General features: G+C 43.3%; 3 protein-coding genes across 4 annotated transcripts; all 3 read right to left on the bottom strand.

Annotated features, from left to right (window-relative positions):
* Positions 1–192: 192 nt before the first annotated feature.
* fpgt (fucose-1-phosphate guanylyltransferase) lies at positions 193–2904 on the bottom strand (the record flags this gene model as incomplete). Its single annotated transcript, XM_080534479.1, has 4 exons — positions 193–1742; positions 2372–2464; positions 2550–2717; positions 2832–2904. 4 exons carry the CDS (start codon positions 2902–2904, stop codon positions 325–327), a joined length of 1752 nt encoding a protein of 583 aa, XP_080390605.1. The 3' UTR covers positions 193–324.
* Positions 2905–4762: 1858 nt separating this feature from the next.
* Positions 4763–7179, bottom strand: LOC308154636 (kelch-like protein 10; the record flags this gene model as incomplete). The annotated part of the gene is made up of 5 exons (XM_080527804.1): positions 4763–5131; positions 5219–5368; positions 5489–6106; positions 6223–6712; positions 7034–7179. 5 exons carry the CDS (start codon positions 7177–7179, stop codon positions 4763–4765), a joined length of 1773 nt encoding a protein of 590 aa, XP_080383930.1.
* Positions 7180–12700: 5521 nt separating this feature from the next.
* Positions 12701–20649, bottom strand: acot11b (acyl-CoA thioesterase 11b). 2 transcript variants are annotated; one of them, XM_080536338.1, is made up of 16 exons: positions 20544–20649; positions 19166–19369; positions 18814–18883; positions 18456–18516; positions 18197–18298; positions 17798–17933; positions 17468–17621; positions 17188–17307; positions 16878–17016; positions 16692–16747; positions 16136–16202; positions 15864–15947; positions 15090–15223; positions 14538–14669; positions 14168–14294; positions 12701–13860 (listed from the first exon to the last, which is right to left on the bottom strand). In XM_080536338.1, the coding sequence occupies exons 2-16, from the start codon at positions 19356–19358 to the stop codon at positions 13702–13704; spliced, it is 1734 nt and encodes a 577-aa protein (XP_080392464.1). In that variant the 5' UTR covers positions 19359–19369; positions 20544–20649; the 3' UTR covers positions 12701–13701. The 2 variants fall into 2 exon arrangements, with proteins under 2 accessions (XP_080392464.1, XP_080392463.1); XM_080536337.1 differs by having other exon boundaries at positions 20471–20607.
* Positions 20650–21380: the final 731 nt, after the last annotated feature.

The raw sequence follows: 21380 nt of genomic DNA, 5'->3' as shown, positions 1-21380 counted from the left end.
TACGCGGTGCAACAGGAAAGATACCGGTACCAGACCAGAAACGGATATGCAAGAGACATACACAAATTGTTTTTTTCAAACCAGAAGAGTTTTACTTAAAAAATGGAACAACCAAAACAATCTTCAAAATATATAAAAACCTATATTAAATCTATAATGTCCTGAATCCAATATGTCTTGTTTCTGTTACAACCTTATAATATGTTTTACTACAATGCACTTGCTATTCATTGACAAAAATAGTAGACTGAATTACATATAAATAAATATCTAAACATTATCAAGGAACATGATGACAGTCCAACAACTATAGTTCCATCCCGGTCAACTAGATTTCTTCTGCAGTATATCCTTATACAGTTCCTTCCTGAACTCCAGCATCTCCTCCAGGTTCTTATACTGTAGGGCCTCCTGCATGGACATCAGCCTGGTGTCTGGTGGTAGTGAGATGCCGGGGCCTCCCTGCAGTGCCTGCACCATCGTCAGAGTCATGGAAAAGGAGTCCTGGAGATCAGGACACACAGGGAACAGAGACGCATTCCACAGGCTACAGCTGGACGTGTTACCATAGAAACGCAGACCTTCAGGCTCCATCCCCCAGTGGCCCAGACACTCCACTAGACTGACCCCAAACAGCCTCAGTCCCTCCATGTAGGCAGGGGCCCCCACGCTTTGTTTGAGGTCGTCCTTGATGCCGAAGGCGACCGTCACAAAGCCTGTTTTTTTTCTCTCTCGGTTCACAGAGAGAGAGTGCATGAAGGCCCTATCAGGCACAGCGAGGCCAGCCCTGACCCAGCAGCCACTGAGGATGGACCCCCTGCCCACTCGGACACTGGCCTCCAGCCTGGAGTACTCCACCACTGTCCACGAGGACACACAAGAGCTGGGGTCCAAGACACTGTGCATTACACTACAGACAGAGGAGGTCTTAGTAGGGATTTCAATGGGACAGACACTGAAGGCGGGTGAGAGGAAGCCCAGCTCAGCTCTCAGGCCGGGGTCCTCAGTGAGGTGAAAGAGGTACTCGGTGGTGGTGCCGATGTGGTAAAACCTGGAGTTGTTGAGGACGATGACATTCAGCGGGGTTCCCCTGAGGCGGTAGAAGACCTTCTGACGGATCTCCACCAGACTGCTCTCCTGCTTGGCGACGTTGGCTGTGTTGTTTGTGTACGCTACCGTGGCTTCAGGGCCCAGGGCCTGGAGGAAGTCCCCATAGGCGTCTATCTCACAGCCCAAAGGCCAGACCTCTTTGAGCAGACCAAGCAGCGCCATTGCAGTTGCATTATCCACATAATATGTGCTGTCTGTGTACACAAACTCTGTGTCATTCAGACACACACAGTCATCCTTTTGTCTTTTACACACGGCACCACTGGTTTGCATTTCTTTAACGCTCGGCTTATGTAGAAAGCGGAGGCAGGACCTGTATTCCATTTGTGAAATTCCAAACTTCTCTCGCTGTTCCAGCACGAACACACCGTGGGTAGTTCCCATGGAAATGGGGGAAGGGTGGGCTAAAGCAGTAAATCCAGGCCTGTCAAACTTGATACTGTCCTCTCCAGTGCTGTAGAGCTCGATGTCGTCGGCACAGGTCACCAGCACGCCAGGCTTCATGTGAGAGGGGAAATCCACATACATGGCAAGCTTGAGTTCCAGCATCTGGTATAGAGGGTCGCCCAGGGGCAGGGCACTGAAGATCTTCCCCAGGGCACTGGCGTTGGGCAAACGCTGGCTGAATCCTCCTAGGATGATCAGGGTATATACAGGAATCTGGAGGTTAATTTCAATACCTTTCTAAGACTTTTTAAAGACCTTGTCAATATTTTTCCAGACCTCACCGCCACTTCGAGCTGTAACCGTTTACATCAGTGACACCTTTAACTTAACAGTATTAGTTTGCAATAGACTAGACCACTATCATACAACAGAATTTCCGGTTAATCTTTTATATCTTTTTAATAAAACTAATAAATTCACAAACTTTTACTAAAAGTTTTTAGGACTCAAACTCTTTGGACAGAGTCTAATTCAGAAAAATACCAACAAAATTCAAGACCTCATAAAATCTTGATAAGACTTTTTAATACTTATTAAGGGTCTTGATTTTCCCAAAATTGGTTTATCAACTTTTAATACTTTTCAAGACACCGCGGATACCCTGGATGTTGGAGAGCAGTTTGATAATCATCAAGAACATAATTCCATCTATTGGTCCCTCATCAAAACAATAGATGACATATCCTACTGTATGAAAAGGTTTATTGTAAAGCATGCTTGAAATGTAGATCACAGAGATAGATACCTGATAGAAAGATACTGTTCTATCTCAATGATGTTGATTATTATTACCAGTACGGGTAAGTGCTTATACCTGCATGGATCAAGATGACCCTGAATCCTTCCAGAGCGTCCCCGTACAAGTCGTGCAGCTGTTGCAGTGAGTACAGTGTTGAGCCACCATTTCCTGCGAGACATACATTTGCTTTGAAACTCTGAGAACAATGAAAAGGTACTAACATGCTAATATTGATAGGGTTATTTTTGCTCACCTATTTTGGATCCAGGAGGATCTGAGAACACATGATAAGGAATGCCAAGTGGAAGCTCTTTTCTCCCAAGTTTCTCAGTGATCTGTAGATCATATGCTTCTTTCTGAGTCTCATCCACAGCTGTTACTACCACTAGATCCCAAAATTCTCCAAGTTGGACCTCCTTACCTAAATAACAAGCAAATCACTCATTGGGCTACTATAGATAATATACGATTATTTGAAACATGAGCATAATAACAATTCTTGCAACGCATCTGGTAGAAAGAGATACAAGCTTACCACGTAATGTATGGAATCTTCTCAGCTTCTCCCTTGTTGCAGTTTGCAACTTTTTACTTCCTTGTTCGTTCATTTCCTTTGCTTTTAATGCCCCGGTGGTAAAGGCTAGATCAGACGTACTAAGTCTAGAATAATTAACTCACATTTCACTAACCATGTTTTAAAAAAATAAATAATTAAAAGTCATGCAATGTCTCTGGGCCAGATACCTTCATACTGATTTCTCTCCGCAACGTACACTGACACTTCCGTGTTTGGTCACGTGATTGTTGTTTACAATAGGCGTTTTACGCGCGACAGAATATAGTCCCAGGGCCCCGTTCCACTAAACGAGATTATCTTCTAATCCGCGATAAAGTTCTAATCGGCGATCATTTTATCTTGCGTTCGGGTCCATCAATGTGGCTCAAATAATTCGCTGTTTGGTTGCTATGCAACATAGCCTCCCGAGTTATTCTGGTCGCGAGCAGGCTAAGAGGCTGGCTCAAGTAATGCTTGCGTCAAAATTGTCTCACAGGCGGAAACTATATCCCGAACGACAGTTCCATCAAGTGTCTTTTAGGAAATATGAGTTCCCACTTTTTATGAGATAGATAGATAGATAGTTTGACTGTGTGATAGATAGATAATTTGATAATTTGAAAGTGTGATCGATAGATAGATAACCTGATATTTTGAAAGTGTGATAGATAGATAGATCGATAGATAAATAAATTTAAAAAAATAAAAATAAAAATAATAATAGGTATGTCTATTAACTTGCATTGCTTTTGACACAGAGGTCTGGCTGGCGCAGTGGTTAAGGCAACCAGCTAGAGTTCTGAAGGTTGCGAGTTCGAGACTTGAATATATATATATATTTTTTTTTTACATTTAACCGAAGATTTCATGCAAAGGCTTCAAACACCATTGTAATCGTGTCAGTTCTTGTAAATTAGCCTGCACCATAATTGTATAGCCTACATACGTTTTTAGATTAGATTTTAGATTAGATTCAGACAACGAAATGCAGTAAAAATTGTGTCTGAAGAAGGATTTGAACCACCGATTTAAAATGACGAATAAATACTATAGCAGCGGCCGATACCACTAGGCCATTGCGACGATATGAAGGCTTGTAGCCTGCTGCGGATATCACCACAGTAGTAAATATTTGTCTTTTTGTTTTTACCGTAACTGAAAATGAAAATAGCAAATGACTGTATGTGTCTGTAAGTTATGTAAGCTTCTCTTTTGTTTTGCATTGTTTTTTTCTACTCATGTAAATGATTCATGAAACGACAGCTGTCAAACATTACTGTCCAACCTGTGATGTTTTATTTATAGATTTGGGGGGGTATTTCATATTTTTATGTAAAACCTTTGTCTGCTTAGAAAAGGAAAGAAACATTTCATTATATGTTTTGGTGTTTATGTCATTGGAATGTACTAACATGAAGAGACATAGGCTACTGTGCAAAGAGTGTGTGTGTGTGTGTGTGTGTGTGTGTGTGTGTATGTATGTGTGTGTGTGTGTGTGTGTGTGTGTGTGTATGTATGTGTGTGTGTGTGTGTGTGTGTGTGTGTGTGTGTGTGCGTACGTGTGTGTGTTTGCGTGCTTATATCATTTGTCTTTTGTTTGGAAGGTATTTACATGTAGACGTCAGAGATACACGTATTGATGGACATTAATGGGCATGGGCTTAGCGCCCAGCAAAGTTAAGACATGATTGCAAACTAGCATTCAATTAAAGTCTCCCTTATACGTTCATTGTAGAAAAATAATTGTACCACCCGGCCTGATAGAAGCAATAAGAAAGACAGAAATGTTATGTGATTTCCATGGGCACTTGAAGGATTTATTTGGATAGTTTCTGTCTCTGCCCAGGTGGACTGCAGTGGGCAGGACTGGGTCATGTAGGGATGGGGGGTAATGGTGGGTAGATATGGTGTCAGACAGTAAGGATGCTATTGGAGGTGGACAGTTTGAGCTCCTCCCGGGGGTTCTGCAGGGTATCTCGCGGGGCAGCATACTCGAGCACATTGGGCAGTCCGTGCACCACACAGCAGCTAACGGCACTGCGGAAGATGCCCATGTCATGGGCGTCATACCACTCATCTGTCTTCTCATCGTAGCACTCCGCATTGAAGGTGGTGGTGAAGCCATTGAAGCCGCCCACCACAAACAGAAGATCATCCACCACCTCGATGCCAAAGTTGCTCCGTGGGTTGAACATGGTGGGAACTGCGCGCCAGGTGTTGGTCTGGGGATTGTAGCACTCTGCGTTTCGCAGACGGTTGGCTCCATCAAAGCCGCCCACCTAAGAGAGGATAGGAGAAATGTGGGTCAATAACAGTATATCAGAACTTGAGCATAGATTTATTGTGTATTTTTATGTAGGTCTCACCGCATAGACCTGCTCCCCATAGGCGATGACCCCCACCCCACTGCGTCGGCTTGTCATGGGGGCGATCAGAGTCCATTGGTTGGTCTCAGGGTTGAAGCACTCCGCTGTGAACAGGCACTCATTCCCATTGAAACCACCACATATGTATACCTAGAATTAAGGCAACTCGTAAATTCATCCATCCTGGCTTTTTAATAGATTCATTGTACAATAGTTATCAAGTTGTGTTCCAGGTACAGTTAGTCATACCTATTCCTCTGTTTCACTTACCTTTCCAAAAAGTGTGGTGGCACTGGCATCACTTCTCTGCTCATGCATGGGTGAGATGAGTGTCCACTGGTTGGTCTCAGGCTCATAGCGCTCAGCAGTGTTGAGTCGCACATAGCCATCAAAGCCGCCCATGGCGTAGATGCAGCCACCCAGCACAGCCACACTGACGTAGCAGCGCTGTGAGTGCATGGGTGCCACTTGGTGCCAAGTGTGTGTGACTGGGTTGAACTTGCGCACACTGTTGAAGTAGTCAACGCTGTCAAAGCCTCCCACGCAGTACACAAAGCCATTGAGGTAGGCAGCACCGTGGTAGGCCCGTGCGCTCTCCTCCTCTCGAGTCACATTGACCCATCGGTCAGCCCGTGCATCATACGCCTCAATGCCATTGGTGGGGCTGCCACCACTCCAACCACCGATGGCCAGTAAGATGGCATAGGGCAGGCGAGGGCGGGTCAGAGGGTTGCCGAAGTCAGAGCTGGAGGGCCCATTCATGGTCAGGTCATACATGGCCTTCAGTGCGTTGATGATGATGGGCCTGCAGTCTTCATTGGCTCTCACCAGTGGATTATTCTTCACATTGTCCATGAAGTAGTCCACTGTCATCAAGGCCATGCGTACCTAAGCAAACAGACACAGACAGATATGGACACAGAATGCAGTCGGCAGCCGCGATACACCTTTATGAAATGCATCAAACATTTACGTGTTACGTGTGTTGTCCAACTCTCAGTCACCTTAGGCAACAGCACCGAGATCTGGGCTTTGCGGTCTTGAGGAGAATGGCCAATCCAGCGCAGGATGGCCTCAAACACTACGTCTTCCTGCTTCACGTTCAGGTCGTCCTTCTCAATGATGTCACGAAACTGCCACGGCGAGAGTTCCAGGAACTCATCGGAGCTACGCACCATCTCCTTAAAGTGATGCAGGATGAAGAGAGAGGACCTGCGCCTCAGCTCATGGCAGGAGTAGAAGTCTGCAAACGTACAGATCCCAATGCAGTTCTCCGGGCACAGCTGGGCCTCTAGGTAGTCACTGCAGGCTCGCACAACGCCCATGACAGAGAACTGGTCTGCAGCCACCAGAAGCTGCTGCGCATTCTCGTCAGTGACAGGCACAGAGCGTGTGTAGGCATACTCAATAATGAGACGCATCATGTCCGGTGACACACCAGGAATGTCGTACACCCGCTCTTCTAAGTTGTTCCAGCCACTTGTGAAGAGAGCTCTGTGGGTCAGGGTTTAGAGAGGAGGGATATGATGGTCAGGACTCATCCATATACTGTACCAAAGTTTCTCAATACTCTTTTCAATATAGTACAGCAATATAATAAACACCCTCTGCAATTATATGACAATATAAAGAGGGGTACACAAATATTATGAATCAATAGGTGTATCTTTTATAGAATGTATCATTGCTGCCACAAAGAACAATGTGTAAGCTCTTGTAGGATCTGGCTATTTTCTTCTGATTATCCTTTGGATCCATGCCAAGTGAATCCCTGCCATCCATCATGGCTACCCCCCCCCAAGTTAAGACACTCACCGGAAATATGGACTGCAGCCGCAAAGGATATTCTTGTGTGCGTTGAATTCGATGCCATTGACTTTAATCACCACGTCACAGAATTTTCCTTCCAGTCGTAGCTCATTAAATATTGTACAGGCCATGGAACTCATTTTTCTCTCCATGTTGCATCTCTGAAATGTAGAGGTGGACCCCTCTTCCAGTTCATTCATTCTTGTGTTGAATATCTTTAATATCCACTTTTTGGGCAAGAGGTGGCACACTGCAACTATTCTCCTGAGCAATGAATGTGAACCTTCATTCCCCTTACATGTGGTAACCATGTTCTAGAATTGTGCATTATTACATCACAGTGAGTGATACAAAATTAGAATGTCTCAGATACCATTTTCATAATAAGCTGACACCATCATAAAAAAATATGAATGTTCTTCTTCTTCATCATCATCATCATCTCGTTTTTGAGGGTGCCCTGTATGAAATGACAGCATCATTTAAACCATATTGACGTTTGTTGTATATATTTTGCCATTATAACAACAACAAAATCGCATAAAGAATTTATTGTGTATCTGCTCCATCAGATGACAAATTAGGTAGGAACCTTTATCCCTGTGGTACAGGGAAGATAATATTCAAACACATACATGTCCGTCCTCAATTTAAGCAAGTATTTAGGTTGTCTGGTATTTACATCTTTAGTTGCTCTCCAAAGAGATCGTTTGATCCTCTATCAAATGATGGTAAGTGTATTGTCCTTGTTTTTCAATGAAGGACTACAATACACGTTAAATGGGGTGGCCGACCAGAAACCACAAAGATCAAAATGTTCTGAGCCTTGACTGTCTTACACTAATGTTAGCTAGCCATATTCTAGCTAGACACATTATTTAGACACATAGAAAGACAAACTAAAACACAAAAACAGTCACATGAACAACTACGGGGGGCCGTTCCACTAAAGTGGATTAGTATATCGGCGATTGAAATAAATCCGGCGATCAGGCAACTCGGGATTGGAATTCAAGCCTCAGGTGATTCCTCGAACGAGGATCAGGCTTGTGTCATGAGTGTTCACAGAACACCGGCTTAGAAATCCTCGATATGGGCACGTGCACGGCACGCAGACATAAAGAGCCCAGAAGAGTCGATCTGTCGAAATGAAGATACTCCACTCTGCAGGGGTCCTACATTTGCGCAGCATTCCGAATTATTGATCTTTATGAAGACGGAAAAATAAGATGTAAAATAGTGCAATACTGCCGCAATTAACAAGGCGAGGGAAATGGTTTGGCAAGAAATTGCTGACCGATTAAATGCGTAGGTCATACTAGCCCCAGTTATTGTTATATGTTCATATTTTAATAAATGAATATTTACTACTGTGGTGATATCCGCAGCAGGCTACAAGCCGTCATATTGTCACAATGGCCTAGTGGTATCGACCGCTGCTATAGTATTTATTCGTCTTTTTAAATCGGTGGTTCAAATCCTTCTTCAGACACACTTTTTACTGCATTTCGTTGTCTGAATCTAATCTAAAATCTCATCTAAAAACGTATGTAGGCTATAAAATTGTGGTGCAGGCTAATTTACAAGAACTGACACGATTACAATGGTGTTTGAAGCCTTTGCATGAAATCTTCGGTTAAATGTAAAAAAAAAAAAAAAAACGTATTCAAGTCTCGAACTCGAAACCTTCGGAACTCTAGCTGGTTGCCTTAACCACTGCGCCAGCCAGACCGCTGAGAAAAAGCAATGCAAGTTAATAGACATACCTATTTATTTTATTTTTTACACTTTTTAATTTATTTATCTATCGATCTATCTATCACACTTTCAAAATATCAGGTTATCTATCGATCGATCACACTTTCAAATTATCAAATTATCTATCTATCACACAGTCAAACTATCTATCTATCTATCTCGTAAAAAGTGGGAACTAATATTTCCTAAAAGACACTTGATGGAACTGTCGTTCGGGATATAGTTTCCGCCTGTGAGACAATTTTGACGCACGCATTACATTAGCCAGCCTCTGCTCCCGACCAGAATAACTCGGGAGGCTATGTTGCATAGCAACCAAACAGCGAATTATTTGAGCCACATTGATGGACCCGAACGCAAGATAAAATTATCGCTGATTAGAACTTTATAGCGGATTAGAAGATAATCGAGCTTCGTGGAATCGGCCCCAGTATCATTTATTTATGTATTTATTTACTGAAGACCAAAAATAGAAAATGATGAAAATGCCACTAACATTGTCAATTATTTTTCAATTGTTCAGTTTCAGGAAGAAAATGTGAAGACTCCTCCAAACAGACATGGATGTATTTGATGCCAAGAAGACGTACCTGGTGACCTGCTCTGAGTCCCTTATATTGGGTCATGGGCAGGGTTTGGACCATGAGCAGAAAGAGACTGACCCTCAGCAAATTGTCATGGTTAAACTAAGCCACTTACTGCTGAAGAATCTGGAAAACATGGGATGCTGCTGATCATTGAGGATTTGCATCTTGTCAGACAACTTTATAACCAGGATAGCTCTCATTGAATGTGTGCATCTTACAAAGTTGGATCTGAAAGGAAATCAGGTCAGTAATATAACTCAGTTCAACTGATGGAGTCAGTGTGGCATTAATAATGGCAGCTCTGCATTAATAATTAATTGTGGGCATATTACATCTGTTTTTCAGTTAACACAGCTTGCAGATGCAGTATTTTGGGATAGTCTTCGACAACTTCAGCTCCTTCATCTCCATGACAACAATATAGGAACCAGGGGTTGGCAGGCTGCCCAAACCTCACTGCCTTAACCCTTACGGCACTCCCCTTAGTTTAAAGGGAAACTATAGGCATGTCATTGTCAACATTATATATATGTTCACTGAAGGCTCTCGACAACTATGTGATATCTGATGACGAGATCATTGAAAACTGGGATGGCCCGCTGATTTTCAAATCACTCAATCCCCACTTTTTGCTGAACCTCAATCCAAGCACTATGATGGTTTGTATTTGTGCTAGATATTATCCATGATGTCTGTTATTCCTATAATGTACATGATCATATTAAACTATTTATAATATAGAACTATTTATTGTGCCACTCAGAAGTCATATCAGGCTGAAATGGGATCGGTACGTAAGATTATATCTGAGATCAACAGTATCCAGGCAGTTTACTCCCCCAACTTTGATTATCCAACGATGGTTTCAGGGGCCATCTGACCAGAAAAAGGCTTGGGTAAGTATTAAGCCATACTACTGCTGCCACAACTGTTGTTCATTGATGCTATTGAAGAAGAAATATTAATTCACAGGAAACCAAATGCTTATGGGAGATCCTCCTTCTCCACTGAACATCATTATTGACTGTTATTGCTGCTCTTTACTTGTGTGAACTTTGCCATCTTGTCTCTGTGAAAGCGTAGCTGTTTTTGTTCTGTCAGACTTGTTAGAGCTGTACCGAACAGGGGAAGGCTCAGACACCTGGTGAGCTTAGAATGATAAGGTTCTATCTCCGTTTAGGGTGGTTCAGAGATATTGAGCGTCAACGTTTTTAAATCGCATTATGTTTTGTGAGATGGAACCTTTGTATTTTATGAATTACTAACTCAAAAATGTCAACATTTAAAAAATAACACCACACAGGCATTAATAAACAGATCAGATTATGTAAAAAACTCAATTTTGACAAAAATGGAGATAGAACCTTATAATTCTAACGTCACGGCCTGTCGCCCATCTCCTCTGTGGGGGCCGATGGCGAAAACACAGCAAGGTCAGAGGAGACCCAAGGAGAAAGCTGTGTGAATGAAAGCATGGATGATCAGCACGCCCAGGTTTGCAACGGCATTCATTGTTCTCTGAATACTCACATAGGGGAATCATTGGAATCACAACTATTGTAGGTGCTATACAAGTAGTAGTAGTATATTAGTAGTATACTAATCATGATCTGAGGATGTTTTTCAGATGCTAGAGGAATTAGAAAATCATGAAATTGTATGTGAACCTGAAGCAATTAGTACAAACTGGCAGCCCAGAGGTAACAACTTATTTGTATGTCTTCCTGTGTCACTAGAACACCAAAGCTCTCTTTATTTTGACATGCAACAAACATAATGAGAATTGCCATTTTTTTCTGAAGTACTTTTCTTCTATACAGCAAGTCTTCCGGCAATGGAGGCCAAGAAACCGAAAGACTCCAGTCCACTGTACAACACCCCACAGCTCAGCAAAAGAAGTTGGCCAAGCAAGACAAAGCACATTGATAGCGGTATATGACATAACAGGGGGAGAAACTAATTAGAAAAATGAACACTGATGGAACTAGAATGTATTATTCATGTATTTCCCCCTTCATGATCACTGCAAAGAAGAGGCTAATGGTCCGCTGCCACAGCTCCATCAGCCTGGCTGACTTCCAGGTGATCCAAAGGGCCTACTGAGCCCGCCAGCAGGCTGAGGCGTTGACGAGGGCCAAGCAGGTCACCCAGTCTCAGGACCAGAGGGAGGGCGGCCGGGGCCAGTGAAACAGCCTCCTGGAGGTCCACAGGAAGGTGCGAGAGCGGGAGCGGGCACAGGTGAAAGGTGCCCTGGCATTGCTGAAGGCCAGCAGACAGGGAGGTGCAGGCAGCCAGGCAGAGACAGGGAGGTGCAGGCAGACAGGCAGAGACAGGGAGGTGCAGGCAGCCAGGCAGAGACAGGGAGGTGCAGGCAGCCAGGCAGAGACAGGCAGAGACAGGGAGGTGCAGGCAGCCAGGCAGAGACAGGGAGGTGCAGGCAGCCAGGCAGAGACAGGCAGCCAGGCAGACACAGGGAGGTGCAGGCAGCCAGGCAGAGGCATGCAGGCTTCCTGGAGGAGGAAAAGAGGAGGCGGGCATTAGAGCGGATCCTGGTGACCATATTCAGCGGAAAGCTCTCATCACTGACTAAGTCCATTAACCAGCAGAACACACGGAAGATGTTGAGTGTTGCCCATGAAGACAGGAGTGACATGGTATCCAACAGCAAGATCATGGCCAAGTCGCAGAAGAAATTCCTACAGGAATGCAGGGAGAACAGGTAGTGTAAATGCTGCTGAGGGTTCTACATAGCATAACAAAGTATTCTTCCACAGGGACGAGCAGATGAGTCATTATTAGTTCCAGGTAGAATGTTTTGGGACAGAAAATTATCAAATGTTTCTCCTCTAAACTGACTTTAATCCACTTATTGTAATCAAGCATGTAAATTACCAAAAAGAATGTTGTACACTGAAGAAACTTATTTGACTGATTCCATTATTCTTGCAAAGCATTTACGAGGAGACCATAATCTCTCTCTGTGTTTGTACAGGAACCAGTCTATGAAGGATGAGGCCATTACTTCCCGTATAAACAGAAACACTTATTTGGCCACAAAGCAGCTATCTCATCCAAGTCCAGGCCAGAGAGGCCAACCGTAGAGCTGGTTGGAGCAAGATGGAGGTCATGGAACGGGTCACTGTGAATTAGACTACATATCCACTGAACCCTCTTATCCACCTCAGCACTTAAATGCAAGGAATCTTTTACGTCAGCAAGCTGTGTATTTGTTAAACTTTTAATCTTTTGTTTCTGAAACACATAGAAGGAATGTGAAACATGCAGATGGGGGATGAACAACAACAAAAACATTCACAATGAGGTCCATTATATTTATTGTTTGAGGGAAATCATGGCATCTACTCCTGTGAAATACTTGGCCACATTGAGGTATTAAAAAAAGCAAACAGTGTATGCTATGTGTCTCTTTCTGAGATTCAGCACGAATCAAAGTTCTTCCATTTTTATGGTGAATGTTACAGAAAGGCAATGATGGATTAAGAGCTTGATTCAAGGAGGTAGAAAATAACCTATTATTAAACAAGCAGCACTAAAATACAGTTTGAACTAAAGACATTAGAATATTATACACGTCAGTAACTTTAGACAAGGCATACCATTCTTATGCGAACACATAGGACTCTACTTGATACAGACAAAGCCATTGGACAGTTCCTTAATGTTCATAGAGCTACTAACTATTGAATGCCTAGATATAATCTGTATATCTGTGAATTAGTAGATTATTGCACATGTCAGAATACTGACAATCCATTGTTTGTACAATGTAACTGTAAACAAATACTAGAGCTTCTTGAATCCCATATTGCCCCTTTAAGCAGCTTACAAACAAAAGGTGACCTGTAGCGAAAATTTGTGCATTATGATGAAACAGAAGATCATGTAACAATGTGTCACAAAAACAAAACAAATATCTGGAAAACAGTTAAACCCCCAACATTTAAAACAAAAATATCCCACGGATTACATAATTTAGATGGAGTAGAGGGGCAAGTTGTTCCTCAGTGTGTAAAGGGTGGCAAAAACAACAACAACAACAACAACAATTTACAGTATCACTGCTTCCTCCAAGAGCATAGAAGGAAGAGACAGTCTGGTACCATTCTCTCACACACAAGTGCAGTCCATTTCACAGTATGTGTGTGTGGGGGGGGGGCAGGGCAGCCAGGAAGATACCATTCTCTCATAGAAGATACCATTCTCTCATAGTGTGGATGGGGGCTGGGCAGCCAGGAAGATACCATTCTCTCATAGAAGATACCATTCTCTCATAGAAGATACCATTCTCTCATAGAAGATACCATTCTCTCATAGTGTGGACGGGGGATGAGCAGCCGGACTGTCTCTGTTCTCCTCCAGGTAGCGGCTACAGGAGGAGAAGGTGCTGTAGAAGCTGGAGGAGAGGCCGGCGATGTCAGTGGAGATGTAGGGCAGGACTCCTGGGGTGGCCTGGTTGTAGTAGGAGATCTGAGGCAAAATAATTCAGACTTCATTGACATAACAATCAAAGATTGCTAGGGAAATTGCAGCTCACATTTAAAAAAATAGGGACAATTGCACTCAATAACATCCATACACATACTTACAAAGATGTAAAATGTAAAGTAGAAAGATACAATAAACAATATATAGAAAAACGACCTAGGCCAGTCAATAAACACAGATCCAAAGTTTAAAGATCTTGTGTACGGTACACAAGATAGCTCATGCATGTTACTGTACCCTATGTGATAATCTTTGCCAAACCAGCAAGAGGAGAGGCCACTTGTCTCACCTTAGTGACAGTACTGGACTCCTCCCAAATACTGAAGCCAGCGCAAAGCACCTCCCCCCTGGTGTAGTCCTTAGTGGGAGGGTGGGTCGGCAGAGTGACAGAGCGTAGGGCAATCAGATAGGGGTCCCTGAGAGGGACATAAGAGAAGAGATTAAAGAGAGCCATGAGGACATTTCACAATAGTGAAAGTCACTGTGAGATGCAGAGTAGATGCAACAATTGAGGGTGCACAGTTAGGCGTAGTTAGGGAAAGGAACAGAGTAGCATGCTGTGCCATTGAATAGTGTAGTGGATATTATATAATGCCATTAGAGTGCAGTAACAGAGTAAAAAATGAATGCTTGAGAAAGGGTTGACGCCGGTGTTTTACCTGGAGTCACAGGGCTTCCTTCTTGATGCCAGCATAATGAAGTCCTGGCCCTTGCCCCCTTTACTGAAGCACGGCGTGGCGACGCGGTAGATTGTGTCATCCTTATCCACCTGGTTAACCACATCACACTGTCTGCATTGGCCACATAGGAAGAGACGTGGTAGAAAGTGAAAGGTCATCACATATGAAATTGAGTTTTTACTGTACATTCATAAGCTGATAGCAGGCCTATGTAAACAGTTCATGACACAAAGGATACCCAAGGATATGAATGCATGTGAGCTGCATTAGCTCTATATTTTTTTGCTGTTTCAGAATAACAAGAGAGCGATCCAAAACAGACTCAACGGAGCAGAGGAATGTTTCAGTTGTATCCCTCAGGAAATTAAGAAACTATGCTCTTATTTAAGATTAGAGCAGCTTCATAATAGTATAAAGTCTAATCGTTTTATTAGAAGTAGTTGCAGTTGTTTTATTGCTTGTTTGAACACTGGTGCTTATTGCTTGTGTTTCTCTGTAGTGGTGTGGTATGTGGAGGGGGGGGGGTCGTACTCATAATGCCTATCCCACTCATGTCTTCTCTGTAGGTCTGAGAGCAGGTGGAAGACCTGGTCCGCCGGGACGTTCACATGTGTCTCCACCTTAAAACACAATATCTGGTTCTCCTCCAGCGTGTATAGACTGACCTGGGAACAGACCGGTCACAGAAGAGGGGAGGGGAGTTAGGCCAGAGAATGGAATAGAAGATCTTTATGGGTTTACCCAGAGCTTTCTGCAGTATTTACACTGCACACTGTAGACGGCTTAAGAAAAATAAAAAAAGTACAGGATCATTATGGTAACATGCGGGTGCCTGTGTGGTAATCAACACCATGAAGAACATTCATCAGCTTGATAAGAGTATGTTTGTTGCAGAAATCTATAGACCTTTCCTCGTGTTTTTCCATTCCTCTCTTTGGTGGTGGTAGTAATCTCACAATTTAATCTTTAAGGAAGACAGTTGAACTGTTCAATGTAGGCTTTGCACAGCTTAATCAAACCAATGTGATTTTATTTTGAGCACAGTCATGATGACTGTGCATTTTCAGTTACAGCTACAGAAATTGATGATTTAAATGGAGGGTGGGAGGAAGTGAGGATCAACACGTGACAGGGTCTGGTAAAAAAGGCCCGCAAGTAGGGGAAGGTCATTTTTCAGTTTTGACAGATTCACACATACACACATAGATACACACATAGATTCTATGGAATTTCCTGGGTTGGTGTGAACGCGACTGACCAGGGAAATTCGACCAGGCAATGATATTTTCTACAAATATAACTGACCTTATTCTTCTCGGAGCTTAACATCCAGTTGCTTCGAGCAGCCATTATTTTCAGTGCAGACACATTGTTGTAGCTCAGGTACATCTGAAAAAGAGGTTTGAATTTGAAATCTAGAAACTATTTTTGTTTCTAAATAAGTAGCAGCATGATACAAGGAGACAGTAGGCTCTCTACTCATACTAACTACTCTACTCTCATACTAACCCCATAGCAAACCTATCACCTTTTATCTAACAAAGTATTCGTCACTCAATACAGTGAAGTGGAGTCACCTGGTTACTGGGGTCCCAGGGTACAGACAAAGGCACCACCGTTTGCTTGCAGGAAATGATGTACTTCCTGTTCACAGACAAAGCAATAATTGATGATCATTTGGGGTACTGCTAAAACTGCTTTTGTAGTGTTTTTAAATGGTCTAATAGAGAGAGAGAGAGAGAGAGAGAGAGAGAGAGAGTTCTAACTTTCAAACCAGTTTAAGTGCAGGGTTTTTGTTTCAGCCTTGTTTTACAAATAGCACTCACAAGCCAAAAACAAATAAATAAATGTCCTAATTAACCAGATAGGATCACACCTCCCCACTCCCATAAACAAAAGCTTTTTTTTTTTTACTCACAATTTGTGGTTTAACGAGATGAGAAATTGATTAATATTACATCATGAACTATACAGTCTATAATTCAACATTTTATGTAAAGAATTTGCGACAAAAACTCGGTACCATCTCTTGAATGCACCCGTTAAGACAAATACAAAATTGTAGATTATAGAAATAAGGAGAGGGACAGTGGATGACCTCTCTCCTCCCCTCCTCTCCTCTGGTCTCGTCACCTGTCAAGGCGAATCTTTTTTCTAGCAATAGCCTCCTGATAGCGCCTCTTCCCATCCTGAGAGTGAGACAGAAAATAATAATGAGACAGGGTTGACAGGATCATACAGAGAGTTTGAATTTTAAAGTCACATACCATCGCTCACATGCCTCTCAAGACTATCTTCGAGGTCATCTGTAGGACTCACCACAGGTACCGGTCGTAAGTGGGGCAATGTGCGTGGTTTCCTATCGCTGTCTAGAACCTCGAAGGTCATGAAGGCACTGTTGATGTGTCGCAAAGGTTCATCCCCCTTATAGGCCTCTGCACACACACCCACCTCCATGCTGGAACAACAGACACACATGCAAGCAAGCACAGACAGGCTAAGTATAATGTGATCATACAAACATACAGTAGAAGTTTGTCAGGCTAGTTTTGAGTTGCTTGTTCGAGGTCAGTAGTTGACAATATCAATCTGTCAAGCTTGAGTATCTCCCCTGATGTCAGTGACTCACCTGTTCTTAAAGGCATTGTTCACGATGGCTTTCAGCACCAGCCGGTCACCGATGTGAGAAGGGCCCCGGAAGTGAAACATGTCGATGGTCCTCAGAGTGGGGTGAGCGTTACAAAGGCGGCTATAGAACAGAGAGACAACGAGGTGGCAAGGAAAGAGCAAGAGAGTGAGGGGAAAGAGAAACAGGGACATCACATACAGTATTACATCACATTATTCTTGTTCTGTCACAAATGAGAATCCTGTCTGTCCAGTCTAGGAGGACAGGTGGAGGTGCTCACCTCGCTGCAATGGTGGCCACATTCTCCATCCAGGCCATGATCTGACCCCCAAAGGTGCTGACCTGGTGGTTGGCGTGGGGTGGCAGCACCAGCTCCACACTCTCCACCCGTGTCCGCTCGGCTGGCACGGCATCCTGGTACTCTAGGCACTCCCCTATTGACACAGCACATAACACACACACACACACACACACACACATCTATAGTATTGCTGCTACACAAAAGCTTCGGCATGGTTCAGAGCTCCCAATGATTCATATATGGGGGCCCCAACAGCTTTGTCCCTGTTATAATGTTGAAAATATAAGTTCCAACGCTTGTTAGCTGTACCTAGTTGAGCTGTGTAGCTGCTCAGTAGGTCTGTGATGGTCTCGGCATGGATGAGTCTCATCCGCCTCCTTTCGGCTGCAACACTGTACTCCATCTGCTCAATCTGTGTACGCGGGATCACTTGCTTCAGCTGTACCTGCAAAGAAATGCTCGCGCACACACACACACAGACACACACACACACACACACACACCCCCCACACACACACACACACACACACACACACGCGCGCACGCTTGGTTGGAGGGGTGTGTGGTGTTCCATTCAAGCAGGACATACTGTTGTGGTTGATATATCCTAGGATAACAGTGCTGTTGTGGTTGATATATCCTAGGATAATAGAGTGTTGTGGTTGATATATCCTAGGATAATAGAGTTGCTGTGAGCTCGCCTCTCACCTTCCCAGTCTCGGTGCGTCGGGCCACAAAGGTGGCGAAGGCGTGGCACACCTTCCACTGCTGGTCGGTGAAGAGGTCCTCACAGTTGACCAAGATGCCCACCTGAAAGGAGGGCCCACATATCGCCACATCCCCAGGTGAGACCGATGAACGGCCAGCAAGAATGCATGCACAGCTACACTGTTTACAACCCATCAACAGTATTAATCCCATGTAACATTCAGAACACAAACATTTCAAAACGGTGTCCTCCACAAACCTCCATACTGGATGTAAAGGCTCTGTTGACTTTTGCTTTGATGCTGACCACCTGTCCGACCCTGGGTGCAGATGAAGTAAGGCATCTCTTTTTACAATCAACATTGTCCACTGGTTACAGATTTAAATTTCCACCTGGCGACCCGCCGAAGATAGTGCATGTGCTTGTGTTTGTGTGTGTGTTCACCTAAAAACTTGCATGTGTGTGATCAGAGTGTAAAACTGCCGTGTGTGGCCATTAAAAGACCATCAAGGTCCGATTTCTTCTTCTTACAGTGTCAATAGAGTTAGAAGTCAGAGCTCACCTTTCTATGGTTACACAAAACAGTCTACTACTTGCTCTGTGGAAACAGACTTACCCTATAGTGTGCTCAAAGTGAATGTCATCAACAGAAGCGGTGATACAGGAACACCCTGCATGTCTCTCCGCTGTAAGAGGACAGAGGCACATAAATGCAATGAAAACAAACAATCGAATACTGGTAGTGTAGTTGTAGGTCACCCCGTCTCTGAACGGCTATTTTTTTTACACTTGTAGTGATTGATAAATGAATGCAGAGAATCCGTTCATCTCGTTTTCCCAGACTTTTAATCAGTCACTGGCTAAAAAGATCTGTCCCTAAAGAACTGGACCTGGGCACGCCAAGTCTAGAGGAAACACTTTTTAGGGCGACCCTGTAAGGCCCCTAAAACTCAAAGGTCATAGCTCACCAGAGAGGCAGGCTGTGGAGTCCATCCACTTGAGCAGCTGACCTACACTCAGCTCCCCGCAGTGGTTGGAATGGCAGGGCAGCACTATCTGGCTCATCTTCACCTCCGTAGGGTTCCTGTACACCTCACCGCTCTCTAGGATGAAGAGAGGATCTTCCATGGCGTCCTCCTCGTCCCTCCTTTCAGACGCCATGACTCAGGGAACTGGACACGAAGGAAACAGGGAATGATGGCTTTAGTGTGCCCAACACTCATTCAAACAGGTACTCCCTCCCAGTTTCGTTAATCAAGCCCTTTGAACAAATGTATTCATTTCTAAATGCCACGGTCTTGTTATATAATGGCACTCTATTCACAACAATCAATGATGTCTTAAATCCACCATGATGGGGTATGAGGAAAAATAACTGAGAACAAAACAGATTATGTTATTAGAGTCTAAGAGCTATTTAGCTCTCAGCAGTACAATGCTTTGATCTGTCTGAAACAATTCAACTTGAGGGCAAATTAGAGGACCAACACTGATATGTGTGTGAAGGCATGGCAAGGCAGATTTATTTCTATACCACATATTCATACAATCAATTAATAAGTGAAAGATAAAATGAGTCATCTTATAAAATTCAGTCAAATGAAAAGCGAACAAACTAAGTAAGAAGGGATGAAGGACTACTATTTCATATTTTTCAATGAAATAAATAAAAAAGATAACACTCCATCCATTTGATATGACATTCTTATTCGTTTGTATGGGATACTTTTAATAGCAAGCTGAGTAGTCATTTTGGACCAGTGCCATTGGGTCAACAAAAGGGTTGTTGTGCTTGACAAAACAACTGCTCATAGTTGAGAATAATCTGCAGTTCGGTTGTTCGTCTGATTGCTTAAAACAATTTCATTTGTACCTCTAAGAACAGTAAGAACTATTCATATTCATTTAGATAGGACTTACTCCTCTACCTAAACTCTCAAAGCAGGCTATTAACATCAGAATGATTCAGTTGGGACAAACTAAAGTAGGCTATTTTAAATGTGATCACGATCACAACTATTTTAGAAGAAAGCATAATCGTGCGGGACATGTTTAGCTGTCCCGTCAGCTTTCTGCTCACATGGAATGGTCACCTGTCTCTCGTGCTCGCCAGGAACGCAGTGACCTCCACATGACATTTTATGAACTGGTAAATAGATCTATACAAAAACGGGACGGCCAAATTGCCTACTAAATGGTTAGTAGTCTGACAGGGAACGAGACCCTATGTAAACAAACACAAAGCCTTTAAGTCAGTCATCAAAAGAACTTACTTGAGAGAGTAATAACTGCCGCTCTGTCCAGACAGCTTTATGTTTAAAGCCCGAGAAAATCAAATAAGCTTACCCAAAGCGAGTTCTAATGTCGACGGCTCGGTCACATTTGCACGAATGAATTAATAGGCTACGTACAAGAAAACATCGGAAAGGCAGCCGCACGGAAAAGTCTCCACACCTCCCCCTATCCTATCTCAACATGCCCAGTGTTTGAGCACCCTCCGTCGCTGGGGCGGAGGAACGTCTCTTGCTCCGTTATGTTCATGCTAGTGGCTAAACGTCGCGTCTGGCGTGCTCCTAGACTTTTAAGGAGGAACTTTCAGATGAAGAAAGCTGACTAATGAATATTAATCGTAATTTCTTACGGTGGAACTTGGAAGTGGTCCATGATCATTAATTATGGCAATACTTTTTTACGGATTGTGAAGCCTGTAGACCTATTTATGTTATTATAAATAGGTTCTAAATATAAATAGCTTCTACCCCAGGGCCATTCAGGCCCTGAACACAGCAAAGACCTAGGTTCTAGGCCCTGGACAATCTAGACATTTGAGGGCAGCTACTAGATTGAAATCAAGTGTAATACTGAAACACAACTGTGAACATTTCAAACCTGCATTTCAAACCTGCAAACTGCGACACTTTAAATGAATGTGCAATAACACTATGTGCAATATGACAACCCTCGGGTACATAAGGTTCAGAGAATAGGAAATGTTAGGATATGTATAGCATAGCATAGAGTACAGCACAGTGTTTTATTTGTATAGTATAGTATAGTGGATAGTGTACTGTACATAGCCTTTATTTATGTAAACCAGCTATTTTCCCTTCTTGTTTTTAGTTTTCTTTCCTAGCACCAGGGGAGCCCCCCCTCCCAAATGTCGTTGTTTGATACCTGTACTAT

Source organism: Nansenia antarctica (assembly GCF_963989245.1).
Source record: "Nansenia antarctica genome assembly, chromosome: 1".
Lineage (NCBI taxonomy): Eukaryota > Metazoa > Chordata > Actinopteri > Argentiniformes > Microstomatidae > Nansenia > Nansenia antarctica.
The sequence above is the reverse complement of the archived record's forward strand: the minus strand, read 5'-3'. Positions and strand labels throughout refer to the sequence as shown.